At 49.9% G+C, this 18,959-nt stretch overlaps 2 protein-coding genes across 3 annotated transcripts in view; one reads left to right on the top strand and one right to left on the bottom strand.

Moving 5' to 3' along the window:
* Positions 1 to 18,959, top strand: part of LOC137534995 (zinc finger protein 665-like) — a 465,617-nt gene that overhangs the window by 102,510 nt on the left and 344,148 nt on the right. The window lies entirely within an intron of this gene.
* LOC137536469 (histone H1A-like) lies at positions 12,033 to 13,676 on the bottom strand. 2 transcript variants are annotated; one of them, XM_068258674.1, is made up of 3 exons: positions 13,628 to 13,675; positions 13,497 to 13,567; positions 12,033 to 12,543 (listed from the first exon to the last, which is right to left on the bottom strand). In XM_068258674.1, exons 1-3 carry the CDS (start codon positions 13,673 to 13,675, stop codon positions 12,054 to 12,056), a joined length of 609 nt encoding a protein of 202 aa, XP_068114775.1. In that variant the 3' UTR covers positions 12,033 to 12,053. The 2 variants fall into 2 exon arrangements, with proteins under 2 accessions (XP_068114775.1, XP_068114774.1); XM_068258673.1 differs by having other exon boundaries at positions 13,497 to 13,676.

Raw genomic sequence — 18,959 nt, 5'->3', positions numbered from 1 at the left:
GACCAGTGGGTGCTGGGGTGGATGTCACAACAAGCGTGGGATGTTGGCTGCTGCTGCTACTGCTTGGAGTGGTGCTCACAGTAGAGGTCTGGGAGGAAGTCATGATGTCCATGAGTACGTCAGGTTCCATTTGCTCAACCACCACACGGGGACCAGAAACTTTAAAATATTTGGACAATGGCGTCCGCTGACTCGGCCCAGGCTTTGCTGCCCCCTTTTCTGCTGCATCACGACCACGTACAGCTGGGCGTCCTCTCCCTGGACGTGGAGCAGTCCCAGAAGTGGCTGAGGCAATTGAACTCCCTTTCCTCTCACCCCGCGAAACCCTGCCAGACATGTTGCTAGTAATGAATCACTGGATGCAGTGGGCACAGTACAAGGTCACTGAAGGATGCAGTGGGCACAGTACAAGGTCACTGAAGGATGCAGTGGGCACAGCAGTGGGCACTGGATATACAACTAGGTCACTGAAGGATGCAGTGGCCACAGTACAAGGTCACTGAAGGATGCAGTGGGCACAGCAGTGGGCACTGGATATACAACTAGGTCACTGAAGGATGCAGTGGCCACAGTACAAGGTCACTGAAGGATGCAGTGGGCACAGCAGTGGGCACTGGATATACAACTAGGTCACTGAAGGATGCAGTGGGCACAGTACAAGGTCACTGAAGGATGCAGTGGGCACAGTACAAGCTCACTGAAGGATGCAGTGGGCACAGCAGTGGCCACTGGATATACAACTAGGTCACTGAAGGATGCAGTGGCCACAGTACAAGGTCACTGAAGGATGCAGTGGGCACAGCAGTGGGCACTGGATATACAACTAGGTCACTGAAGGATGCAGTGGCCACAGTACAAGGTCACTGAAGGATGCACTGGGCACAGCAGTGGGCACTGGATATACAACTAGGTCACTGAAGGATGCAGTGGGCACAGTACAAGGTCACTGAAGGATGCAGTGGGCACAGTACAAGGTCACTGAAGGATGCAGTGGGCACAGCAGTAGCCACTGGATATACAACTAGGTCACTGAAGGATGCAGTGGCCACAGTACAAGGTCACTGAAGGATGCAGTGGGCACAGCAGTGGGCACTGGATATACAACTAGGTCACTGAAGGATGCAATGGGCACACAAGGATGTCACACTGTGTAATGAGATGCTCATATGCCAGCGAGCGAGCGAGCAGTGGGCACTGGGCTCGGCACAAGGTCACTGACAGAATGAATGAACAGCGCTGGCAGAGAGTGGCGGCGCCGGCGGTGTGACTGGCTGCCTGCAAATAGTACAAGTGTATAACTGTCACTGGAATATACAAGTGAACACTGCAGCTGCACTAACCTGCCTGCCTGCACTCTACACACAGATAATCCCCACTCCCACTACACTGCAGCACTGAACCTGCCTGCACAGCACTACACACAGTTAAATAATCACTAGACTCCCACTACACTACACTGACTACAACTAACTACAGCAATCACTCACTGACTAGCTAACTGTGTACAGTATAAGAGCAGTGTTAGAAAAAAAAAACGCTTTGTTTTTAACACAATAAATGCACTTGCTCAAACAATAATGGCCTGGAGATAATCCTCTCAGCACCACAGTCTAGCAAGGACAGAGCTTTTCCATCATGGCCGCCGCTGTATATTCAGGAGGGGAGGGCATAACTCCCCTCCTGTGATTGGTTGCTAGGGCCTGGCTGGGGCACTCTGATTGGCCTGCAATGTGTCACTTCCGCATAGTTTGACGCATTTCCGCAAACCACGACTTCAGCACCGGGTTTCACGAGCGTGAATGCGGATTTCTGTCCGCATTCACGCGAAGCCGAAGCAGATTTTCGTGGTTGAAAATCTATTCACGGATTTTCGTGTCCGAGGCGGAATGCGTCAAAATGGTCGTGAATCCACGCGTAAGCGTGATCACGACCTGGCGGTGAGCACCACTGCTCAGCACCAGGCATACTTGCTGCATCAGTGTCCACTGAGTGGCAGTAATCATGGGGACTTGCTGGTTGCTGGGGACACTTGGGTCTAGCATGTAGGCCCTAACAGCCAGCCTGTGCTGACACAGCCGCTCCAACATGGCCAGAGTCGAATTCCAGCGAACTGGCATGTCGATGATCAGCCGGTGTTGTGGCCTTCCATACTGCTGCTGTAAGGTGGACAAGAGTGCAGAGGCAGTGGCTGACAGGCGGAAAAAGCGTACCACCGCCCGGGCATCCTGCAGCAGCTCGCTCATCCCCTGGTAGGTGCGCAAGAAGCGCTGCACCACAAGATTGAGCACGTGGGCCAAGCAGGGGATGTGCTGGAGGTTTCCCTGCTGCACTGCTGCCACCAGGTTGGCCCCGTTATCGGCTGCCACATACCCCACTTCCAGGCCTCTGGGGGTCAGCCACCTCCGCTCCTGCTTCCTGAGGGCAGCCAGGACGTTGGTGGCCGTAAGCCTTTCCTTCCCCAGGGTCACCAATTTTAAAAGGGCTTGGCAGTGCCGAGGCTTGGCGCTGCTGCTGCCGAGGCGGGCTTGCTTTCCGGGTGCTGAGGGAGTGTCGTGACAGGACCCTTCTGCATCCCCCCTGATCCCGCGTGGTGGCACCACTAGCTGGGCTGATGCGCTCTTGTCCTCCCTCCCTTCCATCAGTGTCACCCAGTGGGCCGTAAAGGACAGGTAGCGACCTGTCCCAAATCTGCTACTCCACGAGTCCATGGTCACGTGGACCCGCTTGCCCACAGAGTAGTCCAGGGAACGGGCCACGTTTTCCACCGCAAACTTGTGGAGTGCTGGGATCGCGCTCCTGCTGAAATAGTGGCAACTGGGGACTTGCCACTCGGGGATGCCAAATTGGAGCAGCGTCCGCATGGCGCTCCCCTCCTGCACCAGGGAGTAGGGAAGCAGCTGTGATGCCATGGCCCGGGCCAGCAAGCCATTTAGTTTGCGGATCCGCCTGTGGCTTGGAGGCAGAGGCTTGGTCAGACCCTGAAAGGTGTCGCTCAGCAGGGTCTGACGACGCTGGGATGCAGGGGAGACAGAGGAGAGAGACGAACACTGGCTGCCAGCCTCAATGTCTGTGTCCTGAGCAGCCGAGGTGGAAGAGCGCTTGCGTGCTACTACTGCTGCTGCTGTGGGGGATTCACGACCCTGAGGGAGGGAGGATGCTGCTGCGCTGGTGGGCCTTCTGCTCTCAGGAACCCCTGCCAGCAGTGCCTGCTTCCTCTTAAAGTCCGCATACTCGCGGCAGTGGCGGCTTCTCAGGTGGCCCTGGAGGGATGAGGTACCCATCTTGCTCAGACTTTTCCCACGGCTCAATCTTTTGCTGCATAACCTGCACACCGCATACCTTTTGTCATCAGTACATTCCTCAAAGCAATCCCACACTGGTGACTTTAATTTACTGCGGCCCCCACTAGCAGAGGGTGCAGCGGAGCAATGTGTGGTAGTAGTTGCCGGGGGTTGCATGGTGGTGGTGCCGGCTGAAGCAGTGTCCTGTCTACTTCCTCCACGCCCACTGCTGCCGATGCCCCTGCCCCTGCCTGACATATGGCGATATCCTTGCCTAGGCCGAGGTGACTCGTCATCCTGCTCTGACCATTCTTCCACGGACTCAGCAGGCTGCACATAGTTAGGGTCCACAACGTCGTCATCATCAGCAGCATCATCATAATCCAGCTCTTCCTCTGACTCCCCCGCCTCCTCTTCTGTCCCTACATCCCCAGACACAGACCCCTCTTCTTCATCACCAGAACTCAACAACGCTTGTGATTGTGGCCCGATCTCAATCTCTGCCACATCAGTCCCCAGTAAGGGCTGGAACCCACAGGAGCGCTTTTGGCAGCGTTTTGGCAGCGCTGCGATACGCTAGCGTTTTGCCAAAACGCTCAGCTGATGTTAATGGATGGGGCAACTTCCACAGGAGCGTTTGCGTTTCCCAGAAACGCAAACGCAGGACATGCAGCATTTTGGGAGCGTTAGCGCTTCAATGTAAAGTATTGAAACGCTAGCAGAAACGCTCAGCAAAACCTAAACTGAGCGGTTCTGCTAGCGTTTTGCGGTTCAGCACACTGTAACAAAATGAAAAATAATTCACAGGACCAATCAGGATAAAAACGCAAAACGCAAAACGCTAGGCACCCGCTGGGGAAAAAAATACACTGTTGCAAAACGCGACCGAAAACTCGCATGAATCAGCTTGCAAACCGCTCAGGCAAAACGCTAGCGGTTGCGTTTAGCGTTTGCGGTTTGCAGTGGGTTCCAGGCCTTAGTCCTGAGCTTCTTGCATCAGCAGGTTCCCAGATGCCGGACTGAGGGACAGAACGCTGTCATCCTGGGAGGGCTGCTGACCAGTGGGTGCTGGGGTGGATGTCACAACAAGCGTGGGATGTTGGCTGCTGCTGCTACTGCTTGGAGTGGTGCTCACAGTAGAGGTCTGGGAGGAAGTCATGATGTCCATGAGTAGTCCCAGAAGTGGCTGAGGCAATTGAACTCCCTTTCCTCTCACCCCGCGAAACCCTGCCAGACATGTTGCTAGTAATGAATCACTGGATGCAGTGGGCAGTGGGCACAGTACAAGGTCACTGAAGGATGCAGTGGGCACAGTACAAGGTCACTAAAGGATGCAGTGGGCACAGCAGTGGGCACTGGATATACAACTAGGTCACTGAAGGATGCAGTGGGCACAGTACAAGGTCACTGAAGGATGCAGTGGGCACAGTACAAGCTCACTGAAGGATGCAGTGGGCACAGCAGTGGCCACTGGATATACAACTAGGTCACTGAAGGATGCAGTGGCCACAGTACAAGGTCACTGAAGGATGCAGTGGGCACAGCAGTGGGCACTGGATATACAACTAGGTCACTGAAGGATGCAGTGGCCACAGTACAAGGTCACTGAAGGATGCACTGGGCACAGCAGTGGGCACTGGATATACAACTAGGTCACTGAAGGATGCAGTGGGCACAGTACAAGGTCACTGAAGGATGCAGTGGGCACAGTACAAGGTCACTGAAGGATGCAGTGGGCACAGCAGTAGCCACTGGATATACAACTAGGTCACTGAAGGATGCAGTGGCCACAGTACAAGGTCACTGAAGGATGCAGTGGGCACAGCAGTGGGCACTGGATATACAACTAGGTCACTGAAGGATGCAATGGGCACACAAGGATGTCACACTGTGTAATGAGATGCTCATATGCCAGCGAGCGAGCGAGCAGTGGGCACTGGGCACGGCACAAGGTCACTGACAGAATGAATGAACAGCGCTGGCAGAGAGTGGCGGCGCCGGCGGTGTGACTGGCTGCCTGCAAATAGTACAAGTGTATAACTGTCACTGGAATATACAAGTGAACACTGCAGCTGCACTAACCTGCCTGCCTGCACTCTACACACAGATAATCCCCACTCCCACTACACTGCAGCACTGAACCTGCCTGCACAGCACTACACACAGTTAAATAATCACTAGACTCCCACACTCCCACTACACTACACTGACTACAACTAACTACAGCAATCACTCACTGACTAGCTAACTGTGTACAGTATAAGAGCAGTGTTAGAAAAAAAAAACGCTTTGTTTTTAACACAATAAATGCACTTGCTCAAACAATAATGGCCTGGAGATAATCCTCTCAGCACCACAGTCTAGCAAGGACAGAGCTTTTCCATCATGGCCGCCGCTGTATATTCAGGAGGGGAGGGCATAACTCCCCTCCTGTGATTGGTTGCTAGGGCCTGGCTGGGGCACTCTGATTGGCCTGCAATGTGTCACTTCCGCATAGTTTGACGCATTTCCGCAAACCACGACTTCAGCACCGGGTTTCACGAGCGTGAATGCGGATTTCTGTCCGCATTCACGCGAAGCCGAAGCAGATTTTCGTGGTTGAAAATCTATTCACGGATTTTCGTGTCCGAGGCGGAATGCGTCAAAATGGTCGTGAATCCACGCGTAAGCGTGATCACGACCTGGCGGTGAGCACCACTAGTTGATAATTTATATGCTAAATCAATCCCCTTGCATGCAAGTTTACTTGCTCCGGTGTAGTCAGAGCTATATATAATTTCACCAATCTAAATCATAAATAATAATTAGTGCTTATACACCTGAATAAAGTTTGAAACATGCATAAATTCACATACATTTATTAGTACAAAAAACAGGCTGATGGTTACTCTTTGTTATGGAGACAGATTAGGAGAGCCGAGATCTCCCCAGCCGGGGCAATAATACGAGTCCCCTCGCTCCGCAAACGGACTGATCTGACCGAGCGGAGCGTTCTAGATCTCTGGGAATCGGGATTAGTTTTGCTGGAGTGACCACATGTCTCAGCAGATAGGATATTTAGGTGGTTTGGCGTTCATCAGCTATCAGATTCACCGAGATTCATTTCATGATTATGTTCTTGTAAATATACCTATGAAAGCGATACTTTCTACATGTGGCTGCGCTTTTGATACATTCATTTACATCTTTCAAAACCACCACCATGCATGCACCCCATTAGTTTCATTGCATAGAATTATTATACAATACGCATTGTTTAGAGACGTCACCTGTCCGGATGGACAGCTTCTAAAACACCATCACCAGCTACACTGTGATCCCAGGATGGATTCTATAGAATGATACACAACTTCTGCCGCTGGCTCGTGTGGCCGCAGCGCATCAGTAATTCTGGAATCTGTATTGTGTTCTCAGAAACACTGCGGCATCTCCAGGTACAGAGGTCTCTGGGGTTCTAATGGTATAGTCAGTAGCAGCAGGGGAAACTATTCAATTCATTAGTCACCCCTGAAGCTCCCCAGCGCCAATTCAGAAATAAAGATGAGAAAATATATGAATCAGAACCACTCGGCTAGTGATCGAAATCAGAGTGGGAATCTCCTTCCGTGCTCAGTTTATGCCTTCAGTAGTGAGCAATAGTACCGGGGACACGAAGATTATTAAAGCGCGCAAAACACAACAGCAATACATAGCCCTGCAGTGAATGAGTGGGTGGCTCTGAAAAGAGCCTTTGGGTTTTCTGTGTAGTCGGGTGAGAGGAGATTACTTGGCGCTGGTGTACTTGGTGACGGCCACACAATCACCTCCCGGGAGATCCAGAACGCCGTCCGCCTGCTGCTGCCGGGAGAGCTGGCCAAGCACGCCGTGTCCGAGGGCACCAAGGCCGTCACCAAGTACACCAGCGCCAAGTAATCTCTCACCCAGCTATACAGATAACCCAAAGGCTCTTTTCAGAGCCACCCACTCATTCAATACGGAGCTGTTACAGTTGGTATATATCCATTTATATGCTCTAGTATCAGGAACAGTACTGTGCAGAGTCTCTCCGCAGTCTACTCTAGAAGCTGCTGCTGAGGGGTGAGGCTTAGGGACAGTGAACCGAAACTTTCCAGCCACGTGGTGCAGTCATACTTTTTATTAAATTAATCCGTACGTTACAGGGTAGCCGTATACCTACCCAGAACTTGTCTGTACAGGGATCAGTTGAATGTAGCACGTGTATCGATTGTTTTGCTGCTGTGTGGGGAAATCTACTGTTTCAGTTGACCGATGAGCAGCAGTTCCGGAAAGACTTGCTTTACCTTTGCATTTATGGGAACTAAACACATTTAATTTGGGAGTCGCAGCAGATGGCCTCAGTCTGCCCGAGAATACAATAAACCATAAATACCCCCTGCCCTGCACCGTGCTTAGCAGCGCCCCATACCGATCATAACCCAACAGCCCCAGGAGCTTGCCACCTAGAGCTGCGGTGCACACGGTTTGCTACTAATTGCATCACCCCTACTGGAAATCGCCGCCACGTGTTCTGTTATAAACTTGTAAGACATAGATATTAATGCAGGTGACGTTTAGTAGCCCCCCCCCCCGCATCGTTTAGTGAAGCTTTTATTAGAATACTGCTATAAAACTACTATAGACCTGTAGTGACGCAGGGTCTTCCCGACAATAAAATGAACCAATCCTATAGATTGGTTGATGTGATCTGTTTCTGTCGCACTTTAAGCTCAACACACACCATACAATCTTGGTTGTACAGATTTACCGAATCTATGTAGTATAAGGGCCAACAGATTGAAACTACCTTAAATGATAGATTGGATAAGCTCTTATACTACATGAAAGTGGTAAGATTGAACAACCAAGATTGTGTGGTGTGTGTTGAGCCTTTGTCAGAGAAGCAGATAGTCGGTATGAAGATTACTGGTGTATTGCGGCCACGTGGGTCAGTGACGGAACTTCTAGTCATGTAGCTATATACATACAGTATATAGAATGTATCCTGAGGAGTCTACAGCTGGGGTTGATTAGAAGCGGGCTGTCCCTGGCAGCATTATTTGGTAATATCTCTGAATAGATGTGTGATTGATGGAGTGCTGTGTGTGTGTGGGGGTGGCCACTCAGCCAGAAGTGACATTCTCCATCCATAATACTTTGGTATTAGATATAGAATTGGAGGGACGCTGACGCACGGCAAGCTCGCCAGATATCCCATCTGCTGTCACTGCAACACAACTCATTCCAAACTTTCCCCGAGTTCTGTCACGCTGCGCTCGGTGTTAGATCGCTCTGTGAGTGGAGCGGGGAGACTTCCTATTACAGCCCCGGCTGATGCCCGCACATGGGGGAAGGAGAGTTCAGGTCTCCACCACATGACAATAGGAATCCTCAGCCCGGCCGATCTATTACTACAACCCGATACAGAGAGTCACATGCGTGTAAACTACAGATCTGCAGAGGGAGGTGACTCATCCAGCTTCTGCTTTTTAGCAGGCTGTAAAAAAAAAAAAGATGATAGAATATTTAAAAACAATAAGAACCGAATGAGGCGACATTGCACTAGGATTGGCGGGCTGGTGTAACAAAGCAATATGTGGCGGGGCATTTAAAAAATAACAAATGTTCTCCAGTAGCCATTCAGATAAAAGCTCCCGATCGCCCCGGCCAATCAGAAGCCAGAGCGCTGTATGAATAGGGGTACTGGCCTGCAGGGGGCGTGGTGTGAGGCAGCCAATGACAGAGAGGTGCGGGGTGTATAAAAAGGCTCTTCCCGGCCGCTCTCCTCAGACTATTCTCGCCTGTGAGAAGAATCAGCCAATTGAGCGATGGCCAGAACCAAGCAGACCGCCCGCAAGTCCACCGGAGGGAAAGCTCCCCGCAAGCAGCTGGCCACCAAAGCCGCCCGGAAGAGCGCCCCGGCCACCGGAGGAGTGAAGAAGCCTCACCGCTACCGGCCCGGTACAGTGGCTCTCCGAGAGATCCGCCGCTACCAGAAATCCACCGAGCTGCTGATCCGCAAGCTGCCCTTCCAGCGCCTGGTGCGGGAGATCGCCCAGGACTTCAAGACCGACCTGCGCTTCCAGAGCTCGGCCGTCATGGCTCTGCAGGAGGCCAGCGAGGCTTATCTGGTGGGGCTCTTCGAGGACACCAACCTGTGCGCCATCCACGCCAAGAGGGTCACCATCATGCCCAAAGACATCCAGCTGGCCCGCAGGATCCGCGGCGAGAGGGCATAAGCGCGTCATACATTGTCACCCACAACACAAAGGCTCTTTTTAGAGCCACCACACTGTCTGTACAGAGCTGTAGTGCCGCAGCCGTCACACCGACTCCTCACACTGCGGAGTGCCATGTCGGCTTGCATGCACAGGCACTCTGCAGCTAAGGTTGCCTTACTATCGCATACTGGTGATTAGACCGATACAAACGCGCGCTGGACAGTAGCGACTCCATGTATGTGTACTCTGCTGACACAAGCCGGTAACTAGGGGAGTTGAGGTAGGAAGCCTCAAGAGGTAAAGCAATCGCCATATTGCTGCGTTAACTGGAAGGTATCGACTTATTTCGCAGCTTGTTACTAACCACCTAACCCGTCACTAATTCTCAATTGCTCAAAGCTTCGTTTCTCCACTAATTAGTTTCTAGGGTAAAATTCTAAATAAAGCTTCCATTTCCTGCTAGATGGATAACCGAGTACAAATAATAACGCCAGGCAGGATAGGAACGCTCAACTGCCACTGTTTACTTTTTGCAACTGGTGTGTATGGCTGCCTCCCACATCTACCTACATAAAGAGTAACGCTACTGAGTCACATGTCGCTGCATTGGGGGCAGCATATTCCCATTTCCCAGGTATTCAGTGACATATTCTATCCTGTGACCTGGATCCTGGCCCAACACAGCTCATGTTGAACTGCCCCGACCTGTTCGTACCGGTATTCCTCAAAATTGTTAACTGTTCCTTACAATCAGGGATATTTCCTGCTTTACTGAAGGAAGCAATCATCAGGCCTCTCCTCAAAAAACCCTCCCTGGACCCAGATGCAATGACCAGCTACAGACCTGTCTCTAACCTCCCCTTTCTGGGCAAGCTAATTGAAAAAGCTGTATACCTCCTATTCAAGATCGGCCTACTGACATTTAAATCCCTGAATAATCTAGGCCCTGGATACTTGAAAGATATGTTACAGCTGCGTAGCAATCCCCGCATTCTCAGATCCACAGGTTCTAATAATCTAGTCATACCCAGAGTCCACTTGGAAACTTTTGGTCCCAGAGCCTTCTGTCATGCTGCCCCTATGTTTTGGAACTCCTTACCTCAACAGATCAGGACAGCCCCATCCCTGGATGTGTTTAAATCCAGACTGAAAACCCACCTGTTCCAGTCTGGCATTTGCAGAAATATAACTTTTGTTGTGTGAATACTTCATCCTACTAATTACTGAATCTGAGAGAGCCTAAGCGCTTTGAGTCCTATGGGAGAAAAGAGCTATAGAAATGTTATTGTATTGTATATACAAACCAGTGAAGCATCGCGGCCCTTCAGGGGACAGCTCCAGCTGTGCTTACAAATAAATGCCCGGATGCTATAGCCTCAGTATACATTGAATCGTAGTGTTCTGTACGGGCAGAATATGACTTATGTCGGTAGAGGCCAGAGCACTGGCAGGCGTACCTTCATTTCTAGAGCTTTGCTACACTTTACTCATTATACATATGGGTTAGAGCAGTGTTTCTCAACATTTTATTGGTATGTACCCCTTTTAAAACCCTGTACTCACCAAGTACCCCCTAGCATAGTAAACATTATCACAAGTACCCCTTGATAAATATAAATTTATTTGTAGTATATGATAATTGGTTCTGAACAATTTCCAAGCATTTACTATTGCTTTTAATTACTTAAAACACTAATTTGGTGTTTTTAAAATAAGCTTTATCATTTTCTAAAACTCTAAATTTGTTATTCTTGGTCAAGTACATCAAGCCCGAGTACCCCCTGGAACCATCAGAAGTACCCCCTGGGGTACGCGTACCACACGTTGAGAACCTAGGGGTTAGAGAACAGGATTTCCCTTATTTTCACTTTCAAACCTGGCTCTACAGCGTGTGATCTGGCCGAGTATACAGCTCTGTTATGAGAGGGTGGGGTGGCTCTGAAAAGTTTGTGTTTCTGGAGACGAGGTAAGCAATCGCCATATTTCAATTTCGCAACTTTTCACTAACCCGTCACTAATTCTCAATCGCTCAAAGCTTCGTTTGTCTCCACTAATTAGTTTCTAGGGAAAAATTCTAAATGGAGCTTCCGTTTCCTGCTAGATGGATAACCTTACCCGAGTATTAATAACGCCAGGCAGGATAGAAACAACTGCCGATTTTTTATTTTGCAACTAGTGTATATGGCCGCCTAGGGAGTCACTGTATATGGGGGGGGGGGGACATATTTCAGCCCTTCAGGGGACAGCTCCAGCAGCTGTGCTTACAAGTAAATTACCGGATGCTATAGCCTCAGTATACATTGAATGCGTAGTGTTCTGTACGGGCAGAGTATAACTTCTGTATGTAGAGGCCAAAGCTCTGGCAGGCGTACCTTCTTTTCTAGAGCTTTGCTAATCATCACCCTTTTTCAGTATACATATGGGTTAGAGAACATAATTTCCATTCCCAAACCTGGCTCTACAGCGTGTGATCTGGCCGAGTACACAGCTCTGTTAGGAGAGGGTGGGTGGCTCTGAAAAGAGCCTTTGTGTTTCTGGAGAGACAAGCTGCAGCTTATTTCTTCTTAGGAGCGGCCTTCTTGGGCTTTGCTGCCTTCTTTGCAGGGCTTTTGGCGGCCTTAGGCTTGGCTGCCTTCTTAGCGGGGCTCTTGGCGGCTTTCTTGGGTTTAGCGGCAGCTTTGGGTTTCTTGGCAGCAGCTGCCGCCGGTTTCTTGGCCGCCTTCTTAGCGGGGCTCTTCTTGGCGGCGCTGGGGGCTTTCTTAGGCTTCTTCGGGGACTTGGCGGCTTTGGGCTTCCTGGCAGTAGCCGGCTTCTTAGGCTTGGCGGCAGCCGCTGGCTTCTTCTTGGCCTGTGCCGGCTTCTTGTGCTCTTTGCCGGCTGCCTCCTTCTTGCTGACCTTGAAGGATCCGGAGGCGCCGGTGCCTTTGACATGGACGAGGCTGCCCTTTGTCAGCAAGCCCTTGATGGCCAGCTTGAGGCGGCTGTTATTCTTCTCCACATCGTAGCCTCCGGCAGCCAGAGCCTTCTTCAGGGCGGCCAGGGAGGCGTACGTTAAAAAGGGGCGATGGGAAAAAAGGGCGCCGGGTTTTTAACGATAAACATGGATTACGTTTAAAAATGTATTTCGTTTAAAAGTAATGTTTTTAAACGTTATAAATCATTAAATAATGTGTATTAAATCGGCAATTGTAAAAACGTTAATCTTTCGTTTAAATAATGAAACGCATAATAACGTTTAAAAAAAAAATTACTAAGTAACCCTCCCTGTACCTACCCCTAACCCCTAGACCCCCCTGTTGATGCCTAAACCTAAGACCCCCCCTGTTGGTGCCTAAGTAACCCTCCCTGTACCTACCCCTAACCCCTAGACCCCCCTGTTAGTGCCTAAACCTAAGACCCCCCTGTTGGTGCCTAAACCTAAGACCCCCCTGTTAGTGCCTAAACCTAAGACCCCCCTGTTGGTGCCTAAACCTAAGACCCCCCTGTTGGTGCCTAAACCTAAGACCCCCTGTTGGTGCCTAAACCTAAGACCCCCCTGTTGGTGCCTAAACCTAAGACCCCCCTTTTGGTGCCTAAACCTAAGACCCCCTGTTGGTGCCTAAACCTAAGACCCCCCTGTTGGTGCCTAAACCTAAGACCCCCCTGTTGGTGCCTAAACCTAAGACCCCCCTGTTATTTTTTTCGTTTAAAAATAATGTAAAAAAAAAAAAAAAAAAAAAAAGTTTTTCGTTTAAAAATAATGTTTTGGAAAAATATTGTACTGGTTTTCGTTTAAAAATAATATTTAAACATGTATAAATCATTAAATAATGTGTAATCATGAGAAACAGTAATAAAACATTAAGTCTCCGGGCGCCGCTTTTAAAACGTTAGTTTTCTCCGGCGCCCTTTTTTCCTACCGGGCGCCCATTAAACGATATTTATTATAGAAGTGAATGGCGGCGCCCGATTTGTCCACTAGCCTCAGGCGCCCGAATTTACTGTTTCCGCCAGGGAGACCCCGCTGCGCTCTTTGGAGGCGGACACGGCCTTGAGGATGAGCTCGGACACGGCGGGGCCGGAAGGCTTCTTGCTGGCTTTCTTGGCTCCTCCTCCGGCTGCCGCCTTCTTAGGCTGCTTCTTCTTGGCGGCGGGCTCCGCTGCGGGAGGGGCGGCTGCTGGGGCGGTCTCTGCCATCTTCCTAGTTATTTTGCAACAAAGTGTAACATTGCAAGTGACCGCCAGTGAGCGCTTATATACTCTCTCCGGCTGCGCTGCCATTGGCTGCTGACAGTAGCGCGTCCCGTCTTCCTATTGGTGGGATCCGGACTCTGAGCCGCCCGCCTCTCCACACAGCTGTTACTCTTCGGCTCTCTGCTTGTGTTTCCTCGCCGGGAGAAAAGTGGGTTTATTCCCCCCGGAAAGTAGCGGTGCGCCCCCTGTGTGCGGCCGCCCGGCTGGCAGGGGTCTCCCCTCCCCCATTACAGTCACGGGGGGCTTCTGAGCGGCGACAGTGGCCGGGAAATCCCGCTGTAATGTGACCAGCTCCGCTTCCTGCTCCCCCGATCTCCTCTGTCTCCATCGTTATCAGGGGGTAACATGTCTGATATACGGGGTCTCCTGTCACTCCCCCCCGCAGTATGAAGGAGGGGATCCCGGCCACACATTATACGGGGCTGGGGGGCTACTGACCCCTGGAGGGGGATATTATGCTGAGGAACATAGGCGGACTGGCCTGGGGGGACAGGGGGCAATTGCCCCCCGGGCCGCCTCCTGCACCTTTCATCAGGGCCGCCAGGATGTTTTCCTACTCTTTTTCATAGAAGCTTCTCTCTCCTCCGGCCCAATGCAGTGCGTGTTGGTGAATCTCGAGGTGCTGCTAGGCAACAGAGGTCCTGCCCCCTGCCTGTAGTAGCAGCCAGCCAGTGAAGAGAGAGCAGAGGTGGCTCTCTAGCGAGTCATTTGAAGTGGCCAGGCTACAGGAGGATTTTAGTGCTGCCTGGTGAAATGAACGCAGAAGTTTCAATCCCAGATTCCCAGCGTCCTGCCCCTTGAAGCTGGACGAGACAGGGCACAGATCACTGCAGCCAGACATCAGCGGCTGACCAGACAATGTTCTTTGTAAGCGGACACCTCTCCTCTTCATTTGTTTGCTTTGTTTTGAACTGGCCAGCTCTGTGTACATGTAACCCTTTCACTGCTGCCTGCTAGTTGTAGCTTTTTGCAGCACTGGCTCTTTGGATGCATATTTATATATTCTTCTAGTTTGACTGCACACTGATATACTGTACTATATCACTAACACTTACTACTTTACTTAAAGGACTCCCGATGCACAATAAAAAAAAAAAATCTCTTTTTTAAATCACGCTTCTCCCGGCCGCAAGCAGCAGTCGCAGTCCCTTGCCGCAGCCCTGGTCCTCTTCAGTGTCCCTGCTGGCCGTCCGCAATGATGTCTACCTGCTGGCAGGGTCGGCTCTTCTGCGCCTGAGTCTGCGTCATCTGGCGCATACTGCACCTGAGCATTAGTTGTGCACACGCCCAGTATGTGCTAGATGATGTGGACACGCAGGCACAGAAGACCAGACCACCTGGCGGGTAGCCATCATTGTGGACGGCCAGCAGGGACATTGAAGAGGACCAGGGCTGCGGCAAGGAACTGTGACTGCTGCTCGGGGCCAAAAGAAGCCCTAGGTGATTAAAAAATAGATTTTTTACTTTGCATTGGAAGTCCTTTAAAAGAAACCTTAAAGTGTACCTGAGTTGTGTACTGGTGTTTTTATACTTACCTGGGGCATCCTCCAGCCCCATGAGGTGCTCCCTCGCTGGCCGCTTTGTTGTCTTGTAATATTACACAACCCCCTCCTGGTAATCTAGCCAGTCATGCACTTCTGCACATGCCTGTTTCCCCACCATTCCCTCTCCCTGCTGTCCTCCTTGTCCCTCTCTGATATCCATTCAGCAGCTGTTCCCTCTGAAAGTTGCATGTGCCTCCTGAATTGTGCTCCCACAGCCGGGAGCATTCTGCGTTTGCGAAGTTGCTAAAAATTGGTACTGCACACGCTGCAAACATTTCCAACTATGGAAGTGTGATCAGGGAGGCATGTGGCCATGCCTGGTTCCTCACCCTCTGCAGGGGCATCAGGCTGAGCTGTCCCTGTGCTCCACAGCCCCCCTTAAGAGTAGTACTCACATGTCCTCGATACAATGGCAAATCTCTCTGCTCTCCTCAAGCTGAGAGTAACTATGGTGACTTTCCTGTCACTTAGCCACCAGGTACCATGGTTACTCCCAGCGCGGCCGGTTCCATGATAAGCGTTCTCCTATCTTCCTCACTGGTACCCCCTACTGCTGGATTATATTGGTCACATCATTACGCGACACCGGCATTAGGAGGGAGCAGGCAGAGGAGGACGCTTATCATGCAGGCACCCAGGAGTAGGTGAGTAGACTGCTGCTCTTCCCGCTGCGGGGAGTGGGGAACCAAAGGAGCCACAGTGGGGGGAACACAGGAGCCATGGGGGTGGGGCACAGGGGGAACAAGAGTGACACAGGGAAAAAAAGGAACAAGAGACATGAGGTGACACAGAGGGAGACAAAAGAGACAGAGGGGGACAAAAAAGGCACAGGGGGAATAGGTGACATAGAGGGGGACAGAAGAGGCACAGAAATGAGTGTTCTGACTTAAGAACAGATTTAGATTAAGAACAAACCTACATTCCCTATTTCCTTCATTAACCAAGGACTACCTGTATTTCACAAGCCACTTTATTAGGTACAGTATGTCTTGCTAGTACTGAATATATTCTTTTTTTGCCATCAGAAATGCCTTAATTTTAATTCTTTATGGCATTCCTCTGAGATTTTTGGTCCATACTGACATGTCATGCAGTTGACTCCACCCACAGCATGACATGGTCACGCCCATTTTTGTCATCTGTCGTTACCCCCCCCCCCCCCCCTTCAAGGGCCTCTGGGTTGCATTTTCCCCCCAGGCCAAAAGGTCCCAGTCCTCCCCTGCTGAGGAATGTCCTGGATGCTAGCACAGGCTGAGCTCTCCTCTGCTGCCTGCAATTGGGATGAGTCTCTCACACATCAGCTGTATGTTTCCATCAATTGCACATAAAGCGACTCATACAGAGAAAAGGGCTCTCTTCTGTGTTTCTAAATGTAATTTCTTTAGTCAGGATCATTTCCGACCCATTGGGCTTGATTCACAAAGCCGTGCTAACTGTTAGCACGCTTGTGATAAGCCCCTTATCATAGCCGGCCTTTGATATGAGCGATCGGAGCGGTCGCTCAGGGCGCCAGCTTCCAAGGGGGCGCCTATAGCTGGTTGCCTATACTGAGGGCACCTACACCTGATTTCCTATGCTGAGGGCACCTATAGCTGGCTACCTATACTGAGGGAGGGCACCTACTCCTGGCTACCTATACTGGAGGTACCTACGCTTGGCTACCTATGAGGGGGGTGGAGACCTTCAACTGACTTCCTATACTGGGGGCACCTATACCTGGCTACCTATCTATATTGAGTCTGAGGGCATTTTGGAGGGGGGCGCACTGCAGCTATAATGTGTGGTGCAAATTGTCAGTGTTGTGCTATCATTCTAAATGGGGGAGGAGGCGGCTAACTGTCCCACTGATTGTTTTTATAAATATTCCTGAAAAGTTCTGGCCTTCATTTTTAAGTGTATTCATGATAATGCACTCCATCCATTCGTGGTTATTATTATTAATAGTATTTTTCGATTATACATGCGTGATGTGTCACGAAGATAAAATGCAAATCTCAGATATCTCAGGAGAAAAGGGGAATTGCATATGGACCTGTGTGTGTATACGTGCGTGAGTGTATATGCAAGTGGAAAAAGGATGAAGGGGGGGGGCACAAAAATCAGGTTTCACTCAGGGCGCTGTGAAACCTGAGGCCGGCCCTGCCCCTTATAACACCTAAACTCCGTTTAGGCGTGATAAGTTCTGTTCACTCGCCAAGTCCTGTGTGCAAAGTTTTGCGTGCCGCATCACGGTGCATGCAAAATGCCCATTCACCTCTATGCGACGTTTCGCGGGCACCTCGCTGTGCGTGCGCAAAGTTTTGCGCGCGATGTGATTCACAAAACGGTGCTAACCTACTTAGCACCCTGCTTATCATCACGTCCAAAGGTGCTAAGTAGGTTAGCACGGCTTTGTGAATCAAGCCCATAGAGATTGTTGCTGATAATTTATATGCTAAATCAATCCCCTTGCATGCAAGTTTACGTGCTCCGGTGTAGTCAGAGCATATTCTCAAACAGAACTAGTTGCGCTGGGTATATATAATTTCACCAATCTAAATCATCAATAATAATTAGTGCTTATACACCTGAATAAAGTTTGAAACATGCATAAATTCACATACATTTATTAGTACAAAAAACATATACAAAAAATGAATACAACCCTTGGTTGAGGGTTGTGTCACTTTTCTGTCTTATCCTGTGTAATGTATTTAAGAAAATCCAGCATGGTAGGGGAATCCCTGTGCAATGGGGTGGGAGATGTTAAGTACTTGTAAAGTCTGGTTGGCTTGCTGCATCTCAGTATAGTCACACAGAATTAATTATTATGTTTCTAAAGTCACCGCAGTCAAAATTAAAGTGAACTTGAGGTGATAGGGATATGGAGGCTGCCATATTATTATTTTTTTAATGATACCAGTGTGGGAATTATCACCAGTGTGGGTATTATTACCAGTGTGGGTATAGGGTATAATACCAGTGTGGGTATTATCACCAGTGTGGGTATTATTACCAGTGTGGGTATAGGGTATAATACCAGTGTGGGTATTATTACCAGTGTGGGTATTATTACCAGTGTGGGTATAGGGTATAATACCAGTGTGGTACCAGAGTACCAGAGGCGCCCAATTTCTATAAAATAATCTAAAATCGATAAAATAACAAAAATGAGGTGGCTTACCTCACAGACGACAACTCTCTTTGATAAGGAAGTTTAATTGGAGATTTAGCAAAATCTCCAATTAAACTTCCTTATCAAAGTGAGTTATCGTCTGTGAGGTAAGTCACCTCATTTTTGTTATTTTATTGATTTTAGATTATTTTATAGAAATTGGGCGCCTCTTTACCTCTTCTGTGCCATATTCCCCCCACTTGCCTGGGAGGGGAACCTTACGCACCTGAACCAAGGTCGGATCCCACCACCTATGGTAATCAAGGTACACAGGATCTTTTTTGCTAAGAGAGCGACCAGACCCAGGATTGCTGATATACCTGATTGGAGTCAGGTTTAAACACTCCACTTGCTTGAAGCGATCGGTTGCCCCGTGTGCAACCCACTTTTGTGAGTACCCCTTCTTCAGAAGTTTTTTTGAACACCTTTTTATTGAGACATACTGCACCATTTGGGCTCCCGTTGTCTTTGTTTTTTTTTCCCTCTAGTACTGTCCCTGCAGTGTTTGTATCCGGTGTGATAGCGGCAC

This window comes from Hyperolius riggenbachi, chromosome 10, assembly GCF_040937935.1.
Source record: "Hyperolius riggenbachi isolate aHypRig1 chromosome 10, aHypRig1.pri, whole genome shotgun sequence".
Classification (NCBI taxonomy): domain Eukaryota; kingdom Metazoa; phylum Chordata; class Amphibia; order Anura; family Hyperoliidae; genus Hyperolius; species Hyperolius riggenbachi.
Note: the sequence above shows the minus strand (reverse complement) of the source record. Positions and strands in the feature narration are given on the sequence as shown.

Bases quoted from the DNA above. Each gene is read 5' to 3' on its own strand.
- LOC137536469 (XM_068258673.1), bottom strand. From the start codon at position 13,675: ATGGCAGAGACCGCCCCAGCAGCCGCCCCTCCCGCAGCGGAGCCCGCC. The intron at 12,544-13,496 runs CTCCCTGGCGGA...TTTAACGTACGC, and splicing joins TCCAAAGAGCGCAGCGGGGT to CTCCCTGGCCGCCCTGAAGA.